Below are 26,048 nucleotides of genomic sequence, written 5' to 3' on the forward strand. Positions count from 1 at the left end.
CGAGAGCACGAAGAGCAGAAGGAAGCCAGGCCTGTAGAAAGCAAAAGACTCAACTTTTAGCAAGAGCTGATGAAATCGCTTTGCTGTCAGAGACCACAGAAATCAACATCGGCGCAGCTAAACATGGATGGGAGAAGGCGTTCTGTCCAAAACCAAGGCAAAACGGGACCAACTCATCCCCGTCGCCAGCAGAAGTGAGGATGAGCGCGGCCCAGCACGCCTGCCTGGCAGTGGCGGATGGGACAGACCAGCGCCCAAAATCCGTGCAGCATCTCCTTTGCCTTTTCAGTTTGACTGGGACCACCCCACCTCAAGGCCTGTGCAATGGGAGAGCAAGACAGTGATCAGAAGTACACACATGAGTAGCTAGTTAATACTTTTACGCAGGTAACAGCATGGGACACCAGCAGCTGCTACTAATGAACCGACAAATGACAGTCACCTTTCTCTCCCTCACTGATGGAAAATGGTTTTGGTTTTGCTTTAAATGCCACTAGTAAGACAGACAGAATTAGGACTCTGAAGGAAAGGGAAATGTTTGCGTGCACTGAAAGGCTGCCGAAAGGTACTTCATGTGCACAAAGGTGGTTTTCTTTCTGCTACAGTACAAGTGCTTGTGCCTCAAGTATAAAACGCAAGCCTCCAAATCACACAGACGAGCTTCTTATTTTTATTTTTAAAGTGATAAATAAGGCACTGTACTTTTAACTAAAACTGCCTGGTTCCAAGTTTAAAAATCCAAGGAACATTCAAACTGCAGAAACTTCCTTCTGAACAGCAGAGACAGACAGGCTGATCTCTCCTCTGTCCGAGACACATCTTCCGATGCCTAAAATCACGGGCGTTATCCTTTAACTGCGGATTTTTAAAGGCTTGCTACAGCTTATAAAAGCAGCTTTAGTTAATGCATGGTAAAGGGTTACTACTATACAACAGTTTTGTACATGGCTACCGGTTCTTCGCTATTTCGTATCCAGTCGCGAGCGCTTGCTGTGCGAACAGTCAACTTTTGCCCTCAGCTTCCTCTTGCCCTGTGCCCCGCTGCTCTCCTGCATCTTCTTCATGGACCTCGTCAGGGTTTTCCCGCTGCTGGGCTTCTTGTTGGCCATCTTCTGTGACCGCGTCGAGGACTCCCCCAGGGGCTTCTGCTTCGGAGACTTGGCCAGCTCCTCGTGGCTGGGAGGCAGCACGGCCCGTCGGCTCGTGTTCTCCTTGCCCTTCCGCATGGGGAGCCGCACTTTCTCGAGCTGCCTTTTTGGGGCTCTCTTCTCTTTCAAAGACATCTTTTTAGCAAGCTTATTGCTTCTCTCCATGGCAGCTTGCTTTCTGGTTGCAGGAGCTTTTGTACTGACCTCCGAATGCTTTATTTTACTGGCCTTCTTGGCAGGCAGCTTGTCTTTACTGGAGGAGCCTGACCGCTCCTGCGTGCTCCCGCTCTCCTTCAGTGTTCTCTTCTTTCTGCTGAGCTGGAGGTCAGATTTGGGCGAGGGGTCCTCCTGGGACTTGCTCTTTCCTTTCCGCCCCTTTCCCGGCCCTTCTACTGACGGGGATTTAGCAGGAAACGCATCCGCTTTGATCTGCAAGGCCAGCTTTGGAGACATCAGTGGGTTGATACACACGCTTTTCCGGCTTTGCTTGCTCTCCATGGAAGGGTGATCACCCGGGCCGTCGCTCCTCTTCTCTGCCTTCATCATGCGATGCTGGGCTCGCAGTTTCCCCCGCAGATTGGAGTATTTCCGCAGGATCCTCGTGCTTGCCTGCGTGGGCAAGCTTGGAGAGGATTGAACGTTTTTGTCTTCACTCACTTCTTCAGAGCTGGCTTCAGAGGGGGACGTCTGGTTGGGACCAGTGGTTTCTTCAGCCTCTGCTTTTTCAGCATTCTCTCGAATTTTGGCCCACAACTTTTGGTTCTTCAGGTTATTCCGAGCTGGGGTAGTTGCGGCAAATTTCTTGAGGTGTTTTTTCAAACGTTCAGCTTGCAGTGAGCTGGGATAAAGACTGGAAGAGGAGTACTTCTGCAGGGGGACTTTGATGGGAGGTATCTCCCCTGGGAGACGGGTGTTGAGTTTCTTCACAATCACTAGAGATCTGGTTTCAGTTGTCTCCAGGAACCACTGGCAGATGTCAGACAGCTTAAAGGCCTTCATAAACAACATCTGGACAGGAGAAAGCTTCTGAACTTCCAGTGACCCTCTACTTTTCCGTGTCCTTTTCTTGCTTTTCCAAATCTCTTTCAGCTTGTCAGCTTTGTTCTTTACCTTGGGGGTCGGCTGCACTTCCTTTTCCAGCTGAATCCAGCCCTTCTGAACTTTCAGGTACTGGGCGTTGAACTCAGCAATGAGCTCCTGGTTCTCCTCTTCAGCACACCACTCCATGAACTTTGGTTTGCTGTCAGCTGTGTCTATATCCTCCAATGCTGCGGAGTCGTCATTCCCTGAACTGCATTCGTCCCTCAGTTTGGGGATTGCTTGCATAGACTCCTTCCCTGGTGTGTTCTTTTTTGCAGTGTCTACAGGTGCAGGTGTATGTCTTAAGTTATAAAACTGCAAGGCTACCTTTTTATGCTTCACAGCCTTTGCTGGAACATGCTTGCTTCCACCTCTACTGCTGGGACACGGAGATGAATTGGTCACTGGCTCGAAATTCTCAAGCTTTCCTGTGTCCATGGCACTGTCAGCACTCTCCTCCTCCTCCTTTGCACTGCCATCGCCTGGTTTCACATCCACTTGCTCTTCATCATTTGCAGCCGCACTGCTTTCCTGAGGGAGGAGAACACTTCCCTTCTCAGAATCCGCCTGGACACAGATTTCCAGCATCTCACCTGCCTGACTTGGGCTGCCTTTAGCAGGGGGGGCATCTTTTAAGGAATTTTCTCCCTCTGCTGCAGTCTCTTTTGCTAGGATGCTTTTATAGCTTTGTCTAGTAGTGACACCGCTCTCCTCAACCGGCAGCTGCTCAGGGATGCTCTCTGGAGCCTGGCCGGTGCTCGGCCCCTCGCTGTTCTTGAGCAGCGTTTTATGGAAGCAGTCATTTGGGAAGTGCACAGATGCTATCTCATCCAGCTGCACTTCCCTCTTAAACCGCTTAGCGCCAGGACTCTTGGAGAGTTTGATCTGAAGGCAGGGAAGCTGCGCAGAGCTGGAAGAACCAGCCTCCTCAACACTGCCCTCCACGGGTGGCTGAGATTGCTGGCTTCGGAGACGCCGGTCTGATGCCACAAGCACTCTCCTCCCTTTCTTTCGCTTCTTGTCTAGACTCTCTTTGGAAGAGATGGAGTCTTTCCCTACTGTTTCTGAGCCTTCAGGCTCAGGCAGTGTTTCGCCTTCAGCAGGCTCTTTCTCACCTGGCAGACTACTGTTCTGTGCTGTCTCCCCTTCCAAGACTTCAGGGAGGCCTGTGTTAGCTGGCACAGCCTCCTCTTGCTCAAGTGAGCTGTCACCCAGAATGCCTGATAGTTCGGCCTCTGGTTTAGCATCGATGCTTTTGTTCACATCCGCACACTGCAAGCTGGCAGGGGGCTCTGGCGGACTCTCCTCGTCCACAGCGGCAGGAGGCTTATCGGGAATTTGCAGGTCCAGAGAGCATGGAGGGGGCTCTGCGGGATGCACCCCAGAGGGCTCCACGTCTCCAGTGCCTGGAAGCTCAGCAGGATCCCTCACACCAGCACTGGCCAGAGGTGCGGTGTCCACAGCAGTAGAGGGCTGCAAGGGAGACCTGGGCTCCGGGCTGGCAGGAAGGTCTGGAATAGTTTGCATTTCTGAACCTGGGGAACCCTCCTCCCTGCCGGGTGCTTCTGAGGCAGGAAGGGTTGTAAAATCTGCAGCCTGCGTGCCACTGCTGTCCGTGGGCCTGCTGTCCCCAGGGGAATCCAGCCTGCTGCCAGCCTGCCAGGAAACGGTGCCTCCAGCTCTCGTCTCCCCTCTTTCGGTGGGAGGGGAGCTTGGGGGCTGCGAGCTGGCCAAGTCATCCTCTTTCTGAGGACTAGGTGGAGCAGAGAGAGAGAACAGGGGCACAGCGATAGCAGCTTCCCTCGACCTCAGCGCCCAGGTATCCCGGGGCTCGCGTTCGGCAGAGCCCAAATCAGCTCGCTCTCTAGTTTCTCTGCTGGATGGTGCCCCTTTAGCCAGGAGCCTCAGAGAAACCCTTTTCTCACCTTCCCTTCCTGCCCCCAAAGACCCACCCCCCGAGAGCACCAGGGTCGGCTTAGTGCTTACTAGCGTTTCTGTTCTCAGTGCCGGGCTGTTCCCCCTTTCCTCTGCCCGGGAGCTTTTAACCAGAGTGCGGACAGTCGGGAGCTCGCAGCACTCCCCGTTGAAGTAATACCCTCGCGTGCTCTTCCTCGCTGTCTTGCGGGATGCCACCGACCGCTGGCTCTCAAAGTGGCACTCGGTGATGGGCTGGCTGATGTAGACGACGTCGCACTGGTTGTCGTAGTCGTTTATCCTCAGCCCCGATGCCTTTTTGCTCTTGCGGGTGGTGCGGGCAGAGGCGGCCTTGGCACGGGGGTGCCCGCCGGGGGCCCGGGGGGCGGCCGGTGGGGCGCTGGCGGGCAGCCAGCCCTCTTTGGAAATCTCTAGCGGGCCCTTGTCACCCGGGTGCAGGTGGCAGCCCGCCTTGCCCTTGGCCGCGGCGTGCAGCAGGTGATTTTCTTGCTTTGGTCTCGCGTCTGGTTCTTTTGCGTCGAAGTCCTGGTGCAAAGATGCTTTCGAGCTGCACTGCAAAGCATTCTCCTTGTCAGCTCTGCGAGGAGAGTTTACCGTAAAGCCAGAATCCCAGGACTCTTCGGGTAAAGCTTTGAAAGAGTTCTTTTGGGATCCCAGACAGCTGTCTAAGCTGTCCTCACTGCCATTCACATTTGCTACTTTGACAGAGATATAGCCTTCCATGAGAGTCTTACCTGCTACCTGCTCTTTATTGTCCTCACACTTTTTGACGCCAGTTTCTTGCTCGCGTCCAGCAGCCTGTCCTTCCAGGTTCTTTGCGGCATGATGGAAATTCAAAGAGGAAGAGTTCAACGTGCTGAGGTATCCTTGGGAGGAGCTATCCTTTGGACTAGCAGAACTACGTCTAGTAATGGGGATTTCAGAAAAGTCTCTTTTCAAAGCAGGACTGGAGCTCTCTTCTCTGTCTGTAGACTTCAGCTCTGTAGGCTGCTTCAGCGTTTGTCCTGTAACATGCAGGGTGCCATCAGACCCCGACTGTCCTGGGTCTGAGGAAGAAGGGAGCTTTGATTCAGTACAAGTAGCACCCTTATCCTGATTTTCAGTGCTTCGCTGGCTGCAACCAGAGCCACAAGTAGAGGCCTCCATGCTTTCAGATTCAGGTAACTGCTGGCCTTCAGAGTCTGGTTGTACTTCAGTGTATATGTCGTTTAGCACACGAATGAATTGCTTCTGGTGATGCGTACACAGTCTGACCATAAACTTTTCCAGTGGAGACTTCGGTTGATTGTTAGAATCTATTGCTATTGTCTCTGTTGCATCCTCACTAGAGAGACAAAGAGAGAAGCAATCAGTACATGTCCCAGGGAACAAAAGTTTATGCTGCAAAACTGAAATAACCCTTCTCCTCCCACTTAGACGTATCACTTGCCTGATCTCCAGGTGAGATCAAGTGTCCTGTTGTCATGAGGTTGGCAGGTCTCCCTTCAGCCCCTAGTGTGCACGCTTATGTAGGCATATTACAGGCAGGATATGACCTGCACTTTTGTTTGCCTCCCAGTGCTAGAGCACCCATAATTACATTTCTACTTAGGATTTCCTAGAGAGAATTAGGTGAGTAGGCACCACGTGACAACTGCAAGGCAAACCTAAGTTTCCTAGAGAAAATGAGATCTACTGTATGCACAGTATGCACAGTGCCCGCTGTAGAAGGCCGACATTTCTGGGACCCACCAGAATGACTGCACACAGCTGCCAACTTCATCTGCACGTCCAGGATCTCTGGGAGCAGAGATTCCAGCTAGGCTGCCAGACATCAAAAATCTTAAAGTACTGTAAGTCTTCAAATTCTGCTTATTTCTAAGTAACAAAAGAGGATTGGTCTAGGGCAAATGAGCAGGTTGTAGCCTGGGGAGCCTCCACTGAAATCAGTGGAGAAATTTTGGAGGGTTCCCAGTGTGCAGGACACGCACATACCGATGCACCCTTCCCTGGTGCGGTGCCTTGCCATCTGCACTGGCCTTTGATTTACTGCCATTCAGTAAGTTTGTTGTGAGACAGACCGACTGCCAACTTGCAGCGGTCCCCCAGAAAAGCAGGCTTATACAGCGCCGCTGTCTTCTGCATCACCACCACCAGCTGCCACCTCTTAGCAGAGACAACTGTCATTTACTTGCTCAGCAGAGGCAATTAATTAGGACTTCCTGGTGGAGAAGTTAAGGGCTGGCTTAAACCCAGTATTTGCATGAAGCTGTTATTAGTGCAATGCCAAGTACTGTTACAAAAGCTGTATCTGCTACCAACAACACGGACCAATTCTCCTCCCGGGCTGCGCGTATTTAGCACCCGTGCTGCCTGACATGGGACCTCTGTCAGCAACTTTGTGTTGCTTTGGAGTAAGTGTTGCACTTTGAACCTCCCTCGCCTTTGACATTGCCCCAGAAGTGAAAGTTATTCCCTCCTGCTCTTCCCTCCCTTCTCGGGGTGACTCACGGCTCAGGCTCACAAGGAAGAGCAGGGCTCAGGAAGCTGAGGAGGCTTATTGACCCCTGCCAGTGAATCACTGCTGCTGGCTACCGTACAGCATTTTATAGAAACTTCTGGTGAGTCTGTGTTGCTCCTGCAGCAGGCCCGAAGATGAGTGGCGGGCTGCACATCTTGCCCTGCTCGGGGGGCCAAAAAAACCAGCAGGAGGTTGGCAATGGTCCCTGCTGCTGAACTGGCCCCCCTGGTGGGGCTCCAGCATGGTGCCATAGAAATCAGGGTGAGACCCTCCGCGGGAGAGGGATCGACTTTCTCGGATGCATGAACCATTGCTAGCGTCGGATGCTGACCTCGCTTGATCGGCTGGGTTGAGGGCAGCAACGCTAATCGCAGCATTCAAGGCAAGGCTGGAGAAAAGCAGCTTTATCTATAATGGCTTCACTGGATTTTCCCTTAACGCGCTGCCAACACTTGCTTTCAGTGCCCCCACAAGGCACCAAGGGCCGGTCAGGGTCAGGCAGGCGGGGAGGAAGCACCCCCGAGTCAGGCGATTCGCAAGCCGAGACTGACTGACAGAGAGGGAGGAGGAGAAAAAGTCAGTGAATTGAGACAGTCAGGCTAGGTGGCATCCCATGGGCCAGAGCAGGTCTCCGGGAAGTCCTCACCTCCTCCTACTGCTTATTTGCTTTGTTTCTGGCCACTGATAAACCCCGGGGAGGCACCGCCAGCAGCCTGCACCCCCAGCACCCTTGGGGTCTATCCACAACTCAGCAAAGGGCAGGGGGAGATTCCCACAGGTCGGTTTGGGCTCTGGGCCTAGCCACTTGGCATTTGCACCCTCTCTCCTCTTCACCCAGAAAGGTTAGGCTGTAGCCAACACCTGCCCTAAGCATCCGCCAGGCAGCCCTTCGCTTTCTAGCCTGCCCAAATTTTAAGTATAGCAAGACTTCACATCTCAATCGCGGCCGCACGGTTTCTTTAAAAGCCGCTCAGGCAGGGTTTTACCGAAACCGCCGGGAAAGGCTGGGTGAGCTACACTCGCTGAGCGGACTTTAACACCTCCAGACCATATTCCCCAGGTTAGCGATAAACAACGTACCTCCAAACTGCTTTGCTTCAAGCAGACGAGAACGCCCGTCAGCTGCCGTCTTAACTGGTTCTACCTGGCGCTGCTAGGGCTTTCAATTTGCAATGCCGGGGATTAATTTAAATAAAAATGCTCAGGTACAAGCTGGCCCCCCTCCAGAGCTCTGCATAGGAAGGGTTATGTCAGAGAGGATCTTTTACAGAGCCCAGCTCCTCCCCTTGCCCTGCTGAATAACAATGGAGATAGAAAAAAAAACTTTCATCCCCCTCCAAGAGGAAGGAGAGAGCTGGGAGCAGGGCACTTTGCAAAGAGGCAGAGCTCGGCAGAACTTTTCCTCCGCTGCCACTTTTGCAAAGCAGGCGGGTGGTTTCCTCTTACCTGGTGGGAAGCCCAGCTCCTAAGAGTGGCAGCCATTTTCCCCGAGCCAGCCTGAATTTATAACAGCGGCGGCAGAGGTGTGGCCCTGCCCCGGCCCACCCCGCCGCCACGCTCCCCCGAGCCCAGCCGCCTCGCAGGGATTTTGAATGGTGGGGGGACAGGGAAGTGGTTACGGTGGCAGAACAGCCACCTCCTTCCTCGTCGGGGCTGCTTTCGGTGTTAAATGCAAACGCCTGCGAAAGAAGAGCCCAAGGCACAGGCAGAGCGGTCGCCCGGCTCTGCAGCGAGGAGGAAAAGGCACGCTGCACCCGGAGCGCTGCCTCGCTAGGGAGGGGATTACATGTTTCCAGGGTCTGTACATGGAGTCCCTAATTTGGGAGAAGGGAGCCAGGCGACCGGGCATGATTCTTCCTTGCCCAGCGGTAACTCACAGCGATGTAAAACGCAGCCGGTCACCTGTCACACCTGCTTTGCGCAGGAGAGGGCACGTTGGCGCATGCAGGGTCAGGAAAGGCCCACGTCCTGCTCGCAGCGCAGAGGGCACGCAGGCTCTCCTGCTCCCAAACACCTTCGCGGGCGCCTTGTTTCTGGCTTTCACCTCGATTCTTTCCTTTGATCCGGTTCTGAGACCACAGCTCTAATTTTCGTCTAGCTGCCCCACCACGCTCCCAGGAGGTAACCTGAGCTGCACACAGCTTGTTAAACTGCAAAGCTAAAAACCAGAGAGAAAAATATTTTTCCTCCTTGAAAAAAGGAAATAAATGCACTAAGATTCAAGACCCCGTGTCCTCAGGAGACCCATCTCCCGCTTGACAACACACTTCAGCTGCTTCTGCAGTCACATTGTGTACAGGGTCCTCCACTTTCCAATCATTTAGTCCCAAAGACTGAAAGCAATTTCCCATCTTGAGCTCCTCTACTCCATCCTCAGCCTACCACAGTTCGGGTGCCTCTGGCAGCTTCTCGTTTTTCTGGGCCTTAGATAAAGCTCTCCCAGTCACCTGCCCCAGCTCGATGGCACTGCGGCCTCTCCTCTCCCCGTCCGCCTGCGGAGCTGCCTGCCTCCTACGCAGCGCAGCTGAGACGCAGGCTGCTCCTCGCAGCTCGCAGCTCCCCGGGACACAGCTCCATGCTCCCTGCGACCCCCTCATCTGTGCAGCATGGCATTGCCCTAGCATTTCCTGCCGTTTGTTTCTGTTCTGTTATTACTAAATAAAATATACTCATGACCATCCTCTGGCCCTGAGGCCAATGGATACAGGATTGCCCACTTCCTTACCATTTAATGCTGCAAGCCTCCAAGACAGGACAGCCAAATGCAAACTGTGCGCACAGACTGGCACTGTTTAGTGGACCAGAATAGAGATGTCCAGCGTGGGCCTTAGCTAAGAGGGTCACAACTAGAGAAACAGCTTTGGAGCAGAGCTTGACATGTGCTCAGGTGTAACCAGAGAGCTTATCTGAAGTGCCCCGTGGCTCTTTAGGCCGGGCTGCCTACAGACTGTGCAATCTGTTGCAGAGAAATCATTTATGTAGCTTATCAGGGAGGCAACAAAGAGGGGAGCTGATTACAGAAGTTGAGTGCGGCACAGGAGGAACACACCAGGCACCAACAGGCTCTTCAGTGTGGCTGACAGAGACACAACGAGAACTGAAGACTGACGGCAAACTTGGAGAAACAGAAATTAGGAACATGGTTTTAACAGGAAGAAAAACTACTCTTGGGAACCAACCACCCCCATCTCTTCAGAGCTTGCCTTCCTGGAGGCACAGGGTGGCCAAGCAGATGTTGCTAGGCTCAGCGGACAAGCCAAGAGGCCCAGGACATCAGATCCTTGTCTGTCCATACAGTCCGCACCCTTTTCCTCCAGTGCCCATGCTCACCCCTTCCCGCAGTTTGGGGAAGTCTTAGTTTTTGGATGCGTATGAGGAACGCATCGTCTCGCTGGCTGGAGAAGCCACAGGCCTGGCTAGAGCGATGCCAGGGCCGGGGAGCAAGGGGAGGCCACTTGCCGGGGACTCCTGGCTTACAGGCAAGCTGCAGCAGCAGTTGCAAGCTGGGATGGGGCATAGAGGGATTTACTGTGACAGGAGAGACATCCCACCTGACAGTGAGCTTTTCCGCAGCGCCTGGGAGATGGCAGGTCTGCCCTTTCTGGCTGTCTACACAAAGCTGCCTATGCAGAGCTATAGCTTCCCAGGCTGCAACACCCCGACTCCAGCTCGTCTGCATGCATCTCCTACTGCCACCAGAAGACAGCCTGGTGTCCCAAGTCAATCTCGTCACCTGATCCCCTCGCTGCCTCCCAGCCCGCCTGGCTCTCCCAGGCCAGCCCTACGCTTTCCTCCTTCCCTGTTTGTCACAGAAGGTGTCAGAGGAATCAAGGGGCAGTAGCTGTCAGAGACACAAACGTAGCTGTTGCTACGCAACCATCCCGGCGTAGCAATTAGCGCTCAGGAAAACGTGCTGTGCTCTAAAGCTATTTGCATAGCTGCATGTTGCAGTACATTTGTTTGCATTGTGCCTCTACTGTTTAGTGGAGTTTGAAGTCAACCCTCCCCCCAGCAAAAGCAAAAGCTGGGGGGAAGCCCAGGGTTTCCAACAAAGGCCAGGCAGTTGCTAATGAGGAGGCGCAGGGAAGGCACCGATTTGTCTGTCGGTAACACCTAGACACTGCCCAAGTACGGGATTTACAGTGCCGGGGTACTGTTGCCGGGAAAAAGGCCAACTTTTCTGAATTTTGTTCTGCACGGCTGCGGTGGCCCAGGGAGCTCTGCTCGCCTTGCAGGATCCGCTCCTGAAGCGGCCTCAACCCGCCGAGACCACCCTCTGCGGGTCACCTCGCCTCTCCTGCTGCAGGTGCACACGTCAAGCGTGATGCTGCCGTGGGTCTGTGAATGGCACCTGTATCCTCACAGGCTGCCCAGGCACCTTGGGGGACTCTGTATATTTTGGGGGGACCAAGGAGGAGGAAAGGAGGAGAGAGGGAGAAAGAAATCAACTGTTTCATACCTGGAACGCTGGTCTCCGAAAACCTGCCAATTGCCAACTGCAATCTTCTGGTTTGCCCACCCCAAGAGTCTCACTATTGAACATGAAGCCTGTGCCCTTTTTGGGTTGCTTTTTTTAGCCCTTGAACATCAGTTTGATTGATTATAAGTTTACAGGTATGTTTTGTACCTCAGAGGCACAAGAAGCAGCAGCAGAACAAAAGTTCAAGGCTAAGTGTTTCTGTTCCTTTCAGACCACTCTAAGCACCAGGATTATAGTTCTGTAAAAGAAACAAAACATAGCTATAAACTTATAAAATCCAATTTACTATTTTCACTGGGATGACCTCTCCCCTCCCTCTCCTGCTGTTACACGGCTGACTCAGAGCCGGCGCACACCGCTCACGCCGCACAAACCCAGAGCGAACGGGAGGACCCGCCAACCAGCCAGAGGGAGCCTCTGAAACCTGGCTAAAACTGGAGACCTAAGAAACGTGGCTACGAAAAAAGCCTGACTTGTGAGGGATGCTTTTCATCAGCTGAGCTCAAAGCACTGAAAATGCCTGCTCCTAAGAGGCAGATGTCTGGGACGGCATATCTTGCTGCCCCATCTGGGAGCTCCATCCCTTCTGGTTTCAGATCCTTCATTTATTTTGCAGGCTAGATGAAAATTTCGTTTCAGGGAGATGGCTGAAGAGGAGCGGCCTTTTAAAGGGAGCTCCCTCAGCTGCTTGCAATGGGGTGAGCAGACCCCAGGGGCTTTGCGAATCTTGTACGTTAAAGGCTCAGCTCCACACGCACTTGGAAGCAAGGCAACAGTGCGCTGTCGGCAAAGGCAGACTCGCCTCCCCCAGCGCCAGCGGGGCCGCTGCACACAGAACCACAGGGGAAAAGCGAGAGCTCAGCCGGCTGCAGTTCAGCTTGCTGAAGCGGCTGTGCAAACGCTGAAGCCAACGGGGGAAGGAAGGAGGACAAGGCAGCGGGAGGTGGCACTGCCCACACCAACGTCACCGCCAGGATTCTGCCAAATATTAGCGTCCCAAAGCAAGGGCAGCAAAAGGCAGCGCACTTTGCATCTTCCCTGCTCCAATTCGCAACCAGTATCCTGTTGAAAGCCGCCTTCGCTGATAGCTGAATCTAAGACCTCTGGCTCAGGAAGGTGGAGGCGAGGGGATGCGGTGCCTTCTGCTGGCACCGCTCTGACCAGCAAGCAGAAGGTGGGCAAAACAGCCACAGGCAGGAATATCGTAAGCCATTGCAGCACAATCTTCTGGATGTACCAGTTTAAGTGACTATATTTCAATCCTCAGAAATATGCCTGGAACCTAACACTCCCCACACAGATGAATGAGTCCCTTCACACCTCCGTGGGTGCTACAGTAATTCTCTCTTGCTGCACTGAAAAAAAATAGAAGAGCAGCACAAAAAGAGCTGGGGCTCAACACAACGGCTAGCGAGGAGCAAGCATTTTTCTTTAAATTAGAAGCTTAATTTGTGCAAAGCACAGCCAAAATAAATATGGATATATTGCTACTGAGTTTTCAAAGCCCCTGAATTTATGCTGCCCTTGGTGATGTGCTTGGGGATTTATAAAGCTTGCATTTCAGCTGAAAAGCAGGAAGTGAGAAGTTATAGATGCTTTTGTTTGGTTGGGTTTTCATCAGCTACATTTATTTGTCAGTGTATCCAGGTTGCACAATAAAGCAGCTGACCAGATAAACAACAAACATCCATTACTGATTCAGACTTTTAACCCTTCAGAGTAGTGTCTTAATTTTTTTTGTGTGTTTAAACATTTAAAATAACCTTCTCCCCACCTGTATCCAAATAAAAATCAAGCAAACTAAAGTAGATTTTACAGTAAAAAAACACCTCAAATACATTTATCTTTTCTGTATTCCTGTCATTGCCTCCTCTGCTCCCAACTTCCCAACTAATCCAGCCATATTGCATAGTGGTTTATCACCAGTTGTGATACTTCTAATGCAATATTTAATGACTAATTAAAAACCTTACCATTGAGCTATTTCTTTAAAACCAAGGGAAATTTATCCTGTTAGAAACATTATTCCACATACCATCTTTCAAAGGCTTTCTAGAAATGTCCTTGCTAATTTTTCTAATTATCAAGGACATTTGGGATCATCCCTTTAAGGAAAAAAAAATTACCGTGAGTGCTTCTCTCTGAGACAGTACTCACAGCATCTTCCCTGAGGTAGGTACTCCAAAGGACGATAGCACCAGAAGACAGATGGAAGGAAAAAAAAAAAAAAAAAAAAAAAAGAAAAAAAAGCAGAGCGAAAAGTTCTTGAAAGGCTTTTCCACAGCTTTGTATATGTTTTTTTTTTTTTAAATTAAAAGCACCCAGTTAAGGCAAGGAAGGATGCACCATAGGAACCAGTCCTGCAGAGCAGGAAGGGATGCCCTGTATATCTTAACATCACAGATACAACTTATGAATACATACTGGCTCTGAATCTGCTGTTGGACAGGTATGTGGCCTCTTCCCTGCTTCCAGCTACCTGCCACCCCGCAGTAATTCAGGAACCAAGACGTGGGAGCTCCGATCTCGCTGGCCAGGCCCTTGCGTGTGCACACACGGGGCAGCCGGACTCACTGCAACTGCAGAGGTCCAACAACAGGTGAAACCCTCACTGAAGACGCCCTGATCGGAAGCAAGTTAAGGCTTGTAAGTAGGATATGTTGCATGCGTCCCATCTCACCCTACTACGCTGCATCTATACTGGAGGGCTGCACCTACGGAGTGGAAGAAAGCAAACAGAAAACCCGAATGCAGCTGATCCCCTCCCCACAGCCACTCCTGAATCCAGCTCCAGCAGGCATAGCGCTACGCACAGCCACTGCTGACAGCTAGAAGTCTTAGAGGATTTTAAAGTCTACAAATATCCAGGATAATTTTGCGTTTTGTTTCCCCCCCAATATGTATATGAAAGAGCCAATGCAGCAACTAGGTAGAGAACTCTACAGCTAAAAGCACTGAGCACAACCACAGTCAGCCGAATCTCCGAGGGGCCGGTGGAATACATTTGGAGAATAGAGGGTACCTGGGGTGTAATTAACAGACGTTGGGGGATATGACCCCATTTCAGATAACCTGGAGAACCAGATAATTGGGATTTGGATAATCAAGGCTGTACTGTTAATAGAAACAGTTTTGCAACCCTAACTGCGGCGTTCCCCCCCATGCAAACGCTATATACTTCATGCCATGAGAATATCCAAGTGAAAAAATGAATTAGCAGTTTGATACACGTCCATATTATCTGTCAGCTGCTGTCCTGAGCAGCAAACTACGTTTCTGCTCCCTCACGACGGACTGCTGCTGGGGAAATAGGTTAAGACAAAGAAAGTGGATTTCACCCCCAGGATGCCTGGGGGACGCGGCTGTCGCAGAGCTGATGGCTTAGGTAAGTTCTATTTTGAAAGTGGGTTAATTTAACTGCCATTCAACTACCATTAAATGATGTAGGTTAATTTTATAGTCAGATTACTATTAAGAACCCAAAACATAAGGCAGGAAATATCTTTCTGTATGCCAGCGGGGAGAGGTTTCCTCTGTGTTGAAGTACAGCCCCCTCCCTTCGACCCCAGCCTTTCATCCTTCCCTTCAAATTCTGCACATCCCTCATTACCTCTTTCTTTAACCTTGTTATTATTTACTACTGTCCTTATTCCCCCTCGTCCCCTTCTGAAGGGATTCCGTTCTCCTCTCCGAAATTCTCCTCCGTATCCTGGCTCATAGTTATTTTTCTCCTTCATTTCTGTCTTCACAAAAGTCTCGCTGCTGAAGGAAGTCTAACAAATCCAAACCACATCCAACCACGACTACTGTCCGCTAAAAACAGGCCCCATCTCCCCCAAGGATCCAATATTTGTCCAGCTGTACAACGAACTGAGGCAGGGAACTACATTTTGTTTAGCATGTAACATGCTATCACCACTAAAGCAACTAGTTCTCTTTAGGGCTATTTATTACATTTAAAGCATCCTTGATTTTGGCAGTTCACCCTTTATAATCAGTTGCTGCAGTTAAGATGTATTTTATTGCTGTGCAGCTCTCCTTCCGCCACGTAATGACAGGTATTGTTTGTTTCTTTATACTGGGGACAAAACCCCATTGATTACTGGTTTGCCATAAAGAGAAAAATAATGGGAAGAATTTGCCAACAACTTATGACTGCAAAGCAACAGCTCCTTTGGAAAAGGAGGTGAGTGACTGGTCTCTCGCCACGTGCAGCAATGCAGAGGAAGGGGCTGGAAGCACAGAAAAGCTGATTCCCCCCAGACACCTTCCCACATCATCTACCCGGGACTTTTGCACCGCATTGGTCCCACTCTTCCCGCCAAGAGGGAAATAATTCCCTAACCTCCTCAACTGAAGTGAGGATGACCCCCATTAGCACGTGCTAATGCCCATCAAGTACTCACAGATTTCTTCTCTTGCAGACATTTTTAACCCATTAGCAGTAAGTGCACTGCACAGACCCTGAGAGCTTACAGACGTGAACTCGCACTTAACCGCTAGTTGGTAAGGATGAGCGAGACCACGGGGCTGGCAAGATGCTGGCATTTTTACTACGCTTTCACTTTGGGAGACCAGCAAAAACACAGAACGGGACCATTGTTAGAAAACGCACCGCGAAACCACCCCTGAAAAGTCCTCCTTGCAGCAACTCGTGCAATTCAGACCAGCTCCAGAGTCCCAACCGCACGTCCCACGGCGATTTCTGACCCACAAAGGGCTGAGTGCCAGATTCCCCACTGCCCTGGGGAGGCCTCGCTGCTCCTGTCGACCTCATAAGGAAAGTTTTTTGTCAACAGGGAGCTCTAATGGTAAAAGAACAGACAAAATACCCAAATGCCATACTGCTGCCACCTGCTCTTCACCAGCGCTAAGCTGGATCCACTACTTTTGTCATTTCCCACTAGGTTACACGGTTTTTAAACTTCAAATTGATTCAGAAATTCAGTAATAAGTTTGATAAAGGAGCTGCAAAGCATGTTTCCCATTAATCCAGGGCTCTGTTATTTTTGCTTTTATCCATCAGCAATCCAGCATACGCTCAAACAAAAGTAAAGGCACCAACATAAAGATTCAAAACTCCAGCTAGCAACAAGGTCACGTAGCTGTCACCATGATCCAGTGGGGACTTTGTTATCAGCAAACATGCTTTGGATTAAAAAAACTGGTCTAACTTTCAGATCTCAGACTGATGTCTAATGGCTGGAAATCAGAAGAAAACTTGTATTTACTTATAAACAGGGTATACTTGATGTGAAAGCTTCTTATGCAAAACCAGAATCCTACCACGTCTTTTTTCAACAGTCTCCTTTCAAAACCAAACAATTTGTTTTCAACCACTGTCAACACCTCAAATGCGGTTACTAGCTCTAAAGGTCTAAAAGCAATCTTATGAGGGCACCATGCTTGGCCACAGCATAACACCTGAACAACGATATAAATAGACCACTACCCATCTCAAAGCAGAACACAGGGGAAACACCACGCTGAGTTTTACTTGCCTTATGCTATTAGCTACAAGATGCCTTTTAACCCAAGAGAAGTTATTTTATAATTTTATTTATATATATATATATACATATACACACACACACACACACACTTATAAAAATAAGTCAACAACAGTGCACTAAGCAGGTCAAAAAAGGATTAAAATAAATCCTCTGCTGTAGTTGTAACTGTGCCATCCAAATCTTCCACATTGCCCTCTAGCGAAAGGTTTGATAATGGATACAAAACACAGTGTCGCTTTTGACAATACTAGAAGACAGTACAAGATCAGTGTGATAAAAACACCTCAGCAACAAACTTTCCTTGGAAGAATAGTGATGCATGTCACTGAGTTAAAGCTGGAGGTAGTAATCTCTCAACAGCAGAAGATTTCAGCTTTCCTTTGGCTGCACGGGAGAGGCCATCGGGCTTCTAGTATCATGAGTGCATTACTAGGTTCTCCAAGCAAGAACCCCAGACTTGGATTACAACAAGGCTCCCAGCGCACAGATCACTCATATGTGTGAAAACCCTATCACATGTGCATTAGTCCCAGGGAAGGGGAAGAAAAAGAGAGAAAATGAAGCTGGACAGTTTCTCTGAGTGTTGATTTTTCTCCTGCACAGTCCAAGAGTTATTTCTCGTAATTAGTGTCAAAGCCATCATCCAAAACACAGTGGCAAAAAAAGCCCAGTCAAAGGTTTTAAGGAAGGAAATCATAAAAACCATTGCAAAGTTAAGAATGTCATTCCAAACCAAATTAAGCAAGCCCTGCACTTTGTTAGCTGGGCAGAAGGGATTTGGGACATCTAATAATGGGATCTTGGAGGGCATCAGCAAACCCCTCCTCGGCAGGTCAGCTGCCCATTCACCATTAGAGTAGCCTTTGCCCAGGGAGATCTTAACAGTTTGCCGATTACCCCGTGCAGACAAACCACTCCTCCTTCAGGCACAGGGCTGTCTGCGAGGCACCTGGACATGGGAGTCCAGCGAGGACAAGCATGAGCTTTAATCTAGTTATCCCAGGTAGCAACAGCAATGGAGATAAGGCAGGAGCTGCAGCACAGGCGAGGAAAAAGTACGTAAGAGGACCTGCGGCAGCCTTGCACCGGCTGCAGCCAAAGTCACTACCACGACCTTCACTGCCTTACGTGGTTTGCTCAACAGGTTACAGCCCCAGACTCTGGTCAGCCCTTGGGGAGACAGCTACAATTTAATATCTTTGCATTTTTAGGCAGCAGCACTTATTTCTTTGCTCTAAAATAACCTTAGATGTTCCCAATTTCATCTGAGCTGGCTATTCAGTCAGGGCAGCAAAAGACGGAGAGATGTCAGTCAAAATAGTCTGGATGTATTTAACTGCATTATATAAGAAGCTGGTGCTAAATTTGTAATGTGTTTTAAGGACCAGCTGCACTGCCAAGCCTATCACTTTTCATGAACTTGTTTAAAGATTTACATTTAAAAAAGCCATCTTTCAAAACAATTTGTGGAGAGATGAGATCTGGCCATCTCAGACAAAAATCTGCCTTTTTGTCAAGTGTGTCCTCAGACTTTCTGCCAAGCTGCATGACACCTACAGATGCAGAAGCAAGAGAAAACTCTAAAGAATTTTAGTGAAACCTTAAGGTCTCATTTTTTCAGGCGACCCATGAAACCTGATACTTTAAAAGTGGTCTGTAAAACGCGATACAATGGTTTTGTGCTACCTCTTCACAATATTTAAAGCAAGCTTCTAAAAGGTTATTCTGTCTGGGTTTTTTTGGAAGCAGAGGAGAGGGAGCTCATGACTTAATTTGCAAGTGCAAACTCATTCAGATCTCTTCTGTATTTTCCACTAGATGACTGAAAACTCACTGGATTCTAAGTCACAGAGGCTGCATCAAAGGAACCAGATGAGGGAAACACAACATTGTTTGAGATCCTTCCAGCACTGCAACACTTATTCAAGTGTCTTAAGAATAACTACACAAAAAGTTATCTTTTATTTTAATCCTTTTGCCATCTCCATTATATCAAGCTCCATATTCCTGGATTTGCCTCTGCGTTGCAAACACTGCCTTTTGAAATCACTTGTGGACTGTTGCCATACCTTCAGTTATCCTTTATCCCAGCGCTGATACCATCAAAAAGTTTTTAATGTGATGCTCCTCTATGCATGAAACCACGTTCCTAAACGGGTCCAAGAAACTATTAACTCCTCATTATAACCACGGTTCAGCAAAAGTACTCATTTCTGGGCACGTGCCAGAGCACATGCAGCAGTTTACAGTTCATAGATTAAGAAATTAGTGATTTGTCCAAGTGAGTCAGGATTTAAATCCTCCCCCTCTCCCCAAACCCATTTTTGGCAAGTCTTAAAAACGAGACAGCTTAGAACAATCAGGCAAGAAGGCCACTGGCGATCAGTCTGACTAACGAAACAAAAGAAATAAAAGAAAGCCTTGCCTTGCTACTCTGACTCCGAGCAGCCACAAGTGGGGGCTTCTATTTTGTTTGCATAAGAAGGAAAAGGTGTGATACTCGGGAATTTCCTCAATTAAATATTCCTTTACAAAACTGTGGTCCGTTTCTAACATAGGAGAGTTTCAGGTCCTTAGAACTCAGGTTAGAGAGTTTCCTAGTTTCAGGTCCTTACCAGCTACTACTAAATCCAACGCTTGCTGAGGTGGTGACCCCAAGCCTTCTCATCTTCCCTTCACAGGAGCACAAGTTTTCACAAAACAGCAGTGCCTCTCATTTCACATATGCTACAATATTTGGGTTGTAGAAAGTGACGCGAATGTAATAGCGTAGAGTCCACTGCTACTTTAGGAAGGATCTCAGCTATTTCAGAATGGGATCAGATATGCTCCTGCAGGATCAGCAGAAGAGGCAAGCGGCCTCTTCCACTATCAAATGGAGCAGCTCAAAACCAAACCTGAGTCAAAACAAGCTGAGACAAATTAGCAGAAGACTAACTAAGCTGCCAAACAAGGCTACTTGGGTTTCTTTTCTACTTCTACAACACAACATGGATGCTTCTTCCTGGGTCTGGGGGCAACATATAGCGCGCTCTGGCGATTATTACACACATATATATTGGAGAAAACAGCTTTAAAAGAAAAAATCTAAACTTCATTCCTTTAAGTCTGAACACTCTCAGCTTAAAGTGCAAGGCCATCAGCAAGTCCTCTAGCAAAACTAAAAAAACTTGCTATTTCTGATAATCACAGGACAACAGGTGTCGATTAAAGACATTCTGGGGAAAGCTTGCAATGTATAATACATCCTGAAGAATGGCAGATGGGAATATGGTTCATCACTTTCAAAGGCTATTTTCATCGATTTGACAGATGTATTCAGACATTCAAAAAGAGATATGATAAATGCTAGTTTACAGCACAACACTTTCAAGCTAATTACACATAAAGACATAACTATTCCCAAATTAGTAAGATGTAGCCTCTAATCAAACCAATTCTTTTTTATTTAAGAGAGATGTGCAAAGTAAAGCTAAGCCAATGACAATAGCAAGCTACCTTAGCATTTTGCTCTTGGTTTTTAATACTAGGATTAGTATACAAGGAACACAATAGTTGATTTTCAATGTAACAGCTATTTAAGGATCTCAGACAGGCACGGAAAATTGTATTAGCAAATGCAAGCCCTACAGTACCTACATTTCAATAGCACAAGCTGAGAAAAACAAATTCTCAGGAAAAGAGAAACCCAGCCTAGACAGTCTGCGGCACTGCATGAATTTTCTGAAAGCTCGGAGATTCCTGTGTATTGCTCTCATCATGCTAGGACTGAATGCAAAGGTTAACAGAAATGCCTAAACTCACATGGGCTCCATTATCCAACACTTACTGTAACCTACTTTTTAGTATTCAGCATTTCAGTATCAATAATGCATAACATTAAAAGTAGTTCAACCCAACACAAAGTATGGCTGCAAGAAGGTAGCGCAGCTCTAAAACAAGGAACAGCTGAAGCATGGTGTCACTCTGCCGAGTTCGCCTTGTGACCCTGCACAGGAGGAGAGCGGCACAGAGTCACTGGAGCTTTCCATATGTTAATCAGGAGCTGGTGGCATGCCTCTGCGGAGAGGTGGTGGCTGCAGAGAGAATAAAAGCAACACCAATGCCCGCTTGTGCAAACAAACAGCTAAGGAAACCTGGTTAGCTTGGGCCAGCCTCCGCTGGCAAACAATCCAGCCACGCGAAGACACACTGGCTCCACTGCACAGCCGCGTGCATTCAAGAGCCTGCGTAAGCAAGCCACATCAAACCACGCAAGGCAATGGCGAGGATTCCCAGCTCGGCTTTTATTACCACAGCATCTACCTCGACTCATTACTGAGTGCTCAGTGAGCGAGCCCACATCTTTTTTTCTTCCTTCCCTGAGAGACCATTCGTTCTTCACCAGATAAATTATTTACCATGAAAGAAAATTAAGGTGGCCAGTAGGAAAGAGCAAATTAGAGTAAACGAGTTCACGAGAAACGGGCTGCTACAAGACAGCGTTTCAGCTTTCACATATACTCTCTACCCAGCTGCTATAGAAACTCTGTCGCCAGTTCTATTTACGACCAGAAATGAATGGAGGACAGACTCCAAACCTCGATCCCTCAACCAGAATTCGTTTTACCTTCTATTTTCACTTCCTCCCCTGCTTCTCTTTATTTGTGATAATTTGTGTTTTATAAAATGCGATTATGAGTGCAGGCATTTAGAAAGCACACTAGAAACAACAGAATTGGAACCTCTTAAAGTTTTTCACAACAAAATTTATTAGAAGAATAGTGGTTTTGAAAAGTCTAGCATCCAGTGAAAACTACCATACACAACGTTACAGCTGGGAATGTGTTTCCAAAATGACATGGTCAAATAATACAATGGAGCCATTAAATCTTACACATGCACAAGAGAATTAGCGCTTTGACATACAATGCAAAAAATAAATGGACCACATGAAATAAAAATTTAAAAGTACTTATCACATACATTAAGACACAGCTTATTTAGTCCAGTCAAAAAATCAGAACTGCATTAAAAAAAATTAATGTAGTGCAATCAAACCAAAAACCTTAATTTGTGATCATAAGTGCTCTACTACATAAAACATTGATCATAGCAAGGAACAAAAAATTCAAATCACACAGTACAAAAAAAATCTGTAAATAAATATAAACTACAGTACAAGAGAAATATTAAATTATACAATTCCGTCAAACTGTAAACAGTATATTGAAATGAGGTCCATAAGAGTAAAGGGGGGGGGTTCCTGTTTTTTTTTTTTTTTTCCCATGACACTTGAACTTCTAGAGGTCAGAGAAATGCCATTTTCCATACTCTTCAAAGACTATGGGTTACATAAATAGAAAGAGAAGACTTTTTAGATGTAAAGTGTCAAATAATAAAGCAGAGGTGTTGCTGACTCACGACTGCAAACAGATTACTGCAAGTGCAGAACAGCAGATTTTATTTTAAAGTTTCACCTCCTTGCAAACACAGCATGGAGGCCCATCACTAGAGATGTTAAGTGCCAACACATGCTGAATTAGTGCTCAGCATCAGAAAAGAGACACCTGCTGAGGTTCTGGTCTTGCCAATTAGGCAGGAATGATTCCACACACCATTACCAACTTGTACCTCTGCTGATTATCTGACAGGTTTACACGCTTGTCATGCAAACACCAACTTTGGCAGAACAATTACTAATAAACTCGAAGCACTCGCGGCCCATTGGTTTCCATCACAGTGGCCAGTGCACAGAATTCTCTAAAGACATTGCATAACTAGAGTGTAGAGGTCAGACAGCCAAGGACCAGTGCTTGAGCTTAGAAGTAGTTATGGTGAGAGAGAAGCAAGAGCCACGTTAAGAAACCACCTCTGCACTTCACAGAAGCAGTTGGGAATGTATTTCACTTTTAGCTGCGCTGGCTAGTAGTGGCATTTTAAAATATATAAGTTTAAGATAACATATATACTATATATGTATATAATATAATACCTATTATATAATATACATAGGAATTTCTTACAATACATAGCAGGAACCCCCACGCGATCTGCTCAGTAGTAATAACTGAATATACAGAATGCCACTATAAGTGTCTGAGGCACTGTGTGCTGGAGAGTAAATATGCAGCTTTAAAATCCGTTTGGCTGAGTTATACCTGGATACCTGAACTGAGTTTTAAGTTGACATTCATCAAGGATGTGCTATCAGCACGTCAAAAGAAAAGCAAAACAAAATACAAGTCACTGCTAGGTTTAAGAAGAGAGTACAAGTACCTGAATTGAGTGAGGATAGTGTGTAAACTGTCCCTGAGGGTTTTTTAAACAGTGTGTGTACAAGTTGGATTCCTAAGAACATTAGTTTAACTTACATTGCGGACTGATCAAATACCAATGTCTGACAATTTAACAAGTGGAGGTTAGAAAGAGTTATGAGCAAACACTCAAAACATATTTTATACATTTTAAAGCAGCAGTAAGCTGCTGTAAGCATACATCCCATCAGTACAAGCAACACATGGGACTCAGATAAAGGTTTCTATTTGCAAAAAGCCCATCATATATCAATAAGTAAAGAATATTCACCTGCTAAATTAGAATGCACCTAGAGTTACAGACTAGCAATTCAAGATTAATTTTTTTTAATCAAATACTTTGCTATAACATACTAAAATTCCTTAAGCTCACTAATGCTGGTATTCTAATCTATTTTTTTAAATGTTCCCCCTTCATTTAAGAAATATACCATTCCACAACTTAAACATTAAGATCCATTTTCAGTCCTCAGATGTAAAAAGCACGTCAATGAGTCTATATTAAAAATTTACATGGTAAAAAGGCTTGAATTTCAGCCAGAGATTCTAAATACTACTCATTCCCTGAAGGCATAAGGGAGAAAGAATCCCTACCCATTTTCCTTGTGATATATTTTTCAAACTGAACATTAAGCAATGGTCGAAAATGATTTTTCAGTTTGGGAAATGTCCCTTTCCCTACCCATCATCCCAGATTCCAAATGTCAAGCCCTGAAACAGCCTATTGAAATGAATAGTTAAAATACCAGGCATGTATACATCCCCTGCCTGAACTTCAGAATATATTGTTGTACTGTTCTTTAAAAGACAGACTAGTATCCCAAGAGAACTTGTGATCTGACCTGAAAAGCAGTTAATGATCCCAGATTGTACATTTACAATATCTCATAACCTGAAGACCAGATTTAATTAAGACTCTGGTGTTGTAACAGAAAAAGTGCTGCAGTTATTTATCCCTTTTCTGGTACTTTAGAATAGGTCAGACAAGTGCTTTCATAGTGACAGTAAAGTTTACATGCTTCCATGCAAGCATAAAAAATATCTGCAAAAATATCTGAGAAATGTAGCACCAAGTTGTAGATAAACTGAATTAGTAGCTGTAGTAGTGTTTTCATTATTTCTGAGTAGGAGAAAGCTTTAAATTAGACTGTATTAGCTAATGATTACAGAAATTATTTTCTGACATTAGCTCTTCCTGCTCCAGACAGGACCAAGTCTGTGTCCTAACCCCTGCTCCTGCATCCTAGTCAGGTAGACTATCTGCAGAATTATCATTCTGAGTCTTTCAAAGTTCTACTTACCAATTCTTTACAGACAAGCATGGGTATTTTTGTTTGTTTGTAAGGTGAACGAATATCCGGGACAGGCCAGAAAAAAATCCCTCCTCCTAGTACTTAACCCAGGAAAACAGATTTTGCAACTGGAATAACAGATTTTCATGAGGATTAAATAAACCTATCTTAACATAAGGTTTTCATGATTATACCTGAACATAGGCATAATTTGATGGGACATGAAGTCCAAAACTGCTGCTGTAATACTGGTATACAGACTTGGCCCCAGTCAAACCCAAGAACAGGGGAGAGACGGAGACAGAGAGATGGACACTGGAATGCTGTAACTACTTACAGATTTTTCTGGGACATGTGGAGTGCATCTATGGATTGTTTTGAGTCTATAATATCTCTCTGCTTAGTGATCATCATGGTACATCATATTTATATATTGGCTAATAAGAAAAAATAACTATAGTGATTATTGTATTTGCTACATTCAACAGAACTGCAAATAACCAGTAGTATAGATTTTTTAGGTTTCCGCAGGTTCTAATTAGGGAGTTTTTAATATAATCCAAGAGCAAGTGGAAACCTTAATAGTACCAAACCTAGTCTCAAACCAGAATTCTATAGGCATAGCTTTTAATACCAGTATTAGTCAACAGTATCTACTGGTGCCGAGAAAAAGCAAGATTTACCTAGACTGAGATTACATTTAATTTCTGATGCTTTTTGGGAGAAAAACAGTAAGTTTCTGATCCTCATGAAAATATAGGAAACAACCCTTCCCATTTATCTCTAACTTCTGGCAGGGAAGATAAAAAATATCGTGAAAAAGCTTTCAGTACAAGTTAATGTTTGCCTTCATAAGAGTTTGGACTTGCAACAAGTGTATGCATCCTTACACTGAAGAGTTAAAATTCTGTCTTCACTGAAGAAAGAGCTCTTTACTTTACAGATGTAGCCACACTGTTTTTGAGAAACAAGGGAACTGCTCAGCATTCCCTTCACTCCTTGGACACTGTGTTCTTCTCCTAAGGCTCAAGGACAGCTCAAGAGAATTAATCCAAACTAAACTGAAAAGAAACATATGATAAATCCAGTTTTGCCTCTGTAACAATTGTTGCAGCTGATATAAAAAGCAATTCAATCAGAAGTAAAAAGTTGTTCCAACCTATACAAGGCTTACTCAACCCTAAGAGCCCTGAATCATTTTGCCAGTTCCTGTGAATTTCTAGGGGAAGGCAATGTACTCTTCAGGCTTCTCATGAAGGAAATATTTAGACTCAAATGTCGGCCCGCCACAAGACAAAGCACAGACTATTCCTCGTCTGCTCCTAACTGGTCTAAACACAGGCATAGTTGCCTCTGGTGCTTAGGAATATCCCTGAGCACTGGAAAGCTCAAGAAAAAGGTGGAATAGGAATCGCTTGAGAACTCAGAGGCTGAATGTGTTCCCGTACCAGAGGCACCATCCTATACGCGTGCATTTGTTATAGTCATTTGCTTTCTGGTTTTAACGAAAGTTCAGGGTTAGACTTCAGGTCTAGCAGTAGGGTTGGTAATACAAGCATCAAAACACTAGTTCTGCAACAAGAAGAAAGCAAAGGCGTATCTGTATTGCTTGCTCAGCAATTTCTGCATTACAGGAAGAAATAAGAAATTTGAAAACAAACTGTGACTTGAGCCTTAAAAAAAAAAATTAGAGAATGACTGAGAATCTTTTGACAGAAATAAAACGAATTCAAATACGTGTCCCTAAAATATCTATTGGAAATGTTCAACTCTTTATAGCTCAAGCATTACGGCCACGATAATG

At 46.7% G+C, this 26,048-nt stretch overlaps 1 protein-coding gene across 9 annotated transcripts in view; it reads right to left on the minus strand.

The window, feature by feature from the left end:
* Positions 1-654: 654 nt before the first annotated feature.
* The window catches only part of LCOR (ligand dependent nuclear receptor corepressor), an 84,977-nt gene continuing 59,583 nt past the window's right edge, over positions 655-26,048 (minus strand). For 6 of the 9 annotated variants that reach the window (XM_064514112.1, XM_064514111.1, XM_064514115.1 and 3 more), the window contains one exon: positions 655-5,487. In XM_064514112.1, coding sequence (XP_064370182.1) covers positions 963-5,487 — 4,525 coding nt within the window. In that variant the 3' untranslated portion in view covers positions 655-962. The other 3 variants (XM_064514118.1, XM_026102882.2, XM_026102883.2) reach the window with 3 other exon arrangements.

Source organism: Dromaius novaehollandiae, chromosome 6 (assembly GCF_036370855.1).
Source record: "Dromaius novaehollandiae isolate bDroNov1 chromosome 6, bDroNov1.hap1, whole genome shotgun sequence".
Classification (NCBI taxonomy): domain Eukaryota; kingdom Metazoa; phylum Chordata; class Aves; order Casuariiformes; family Dromaiidae; genus Dromaius; species Dromaius novaehollandiae.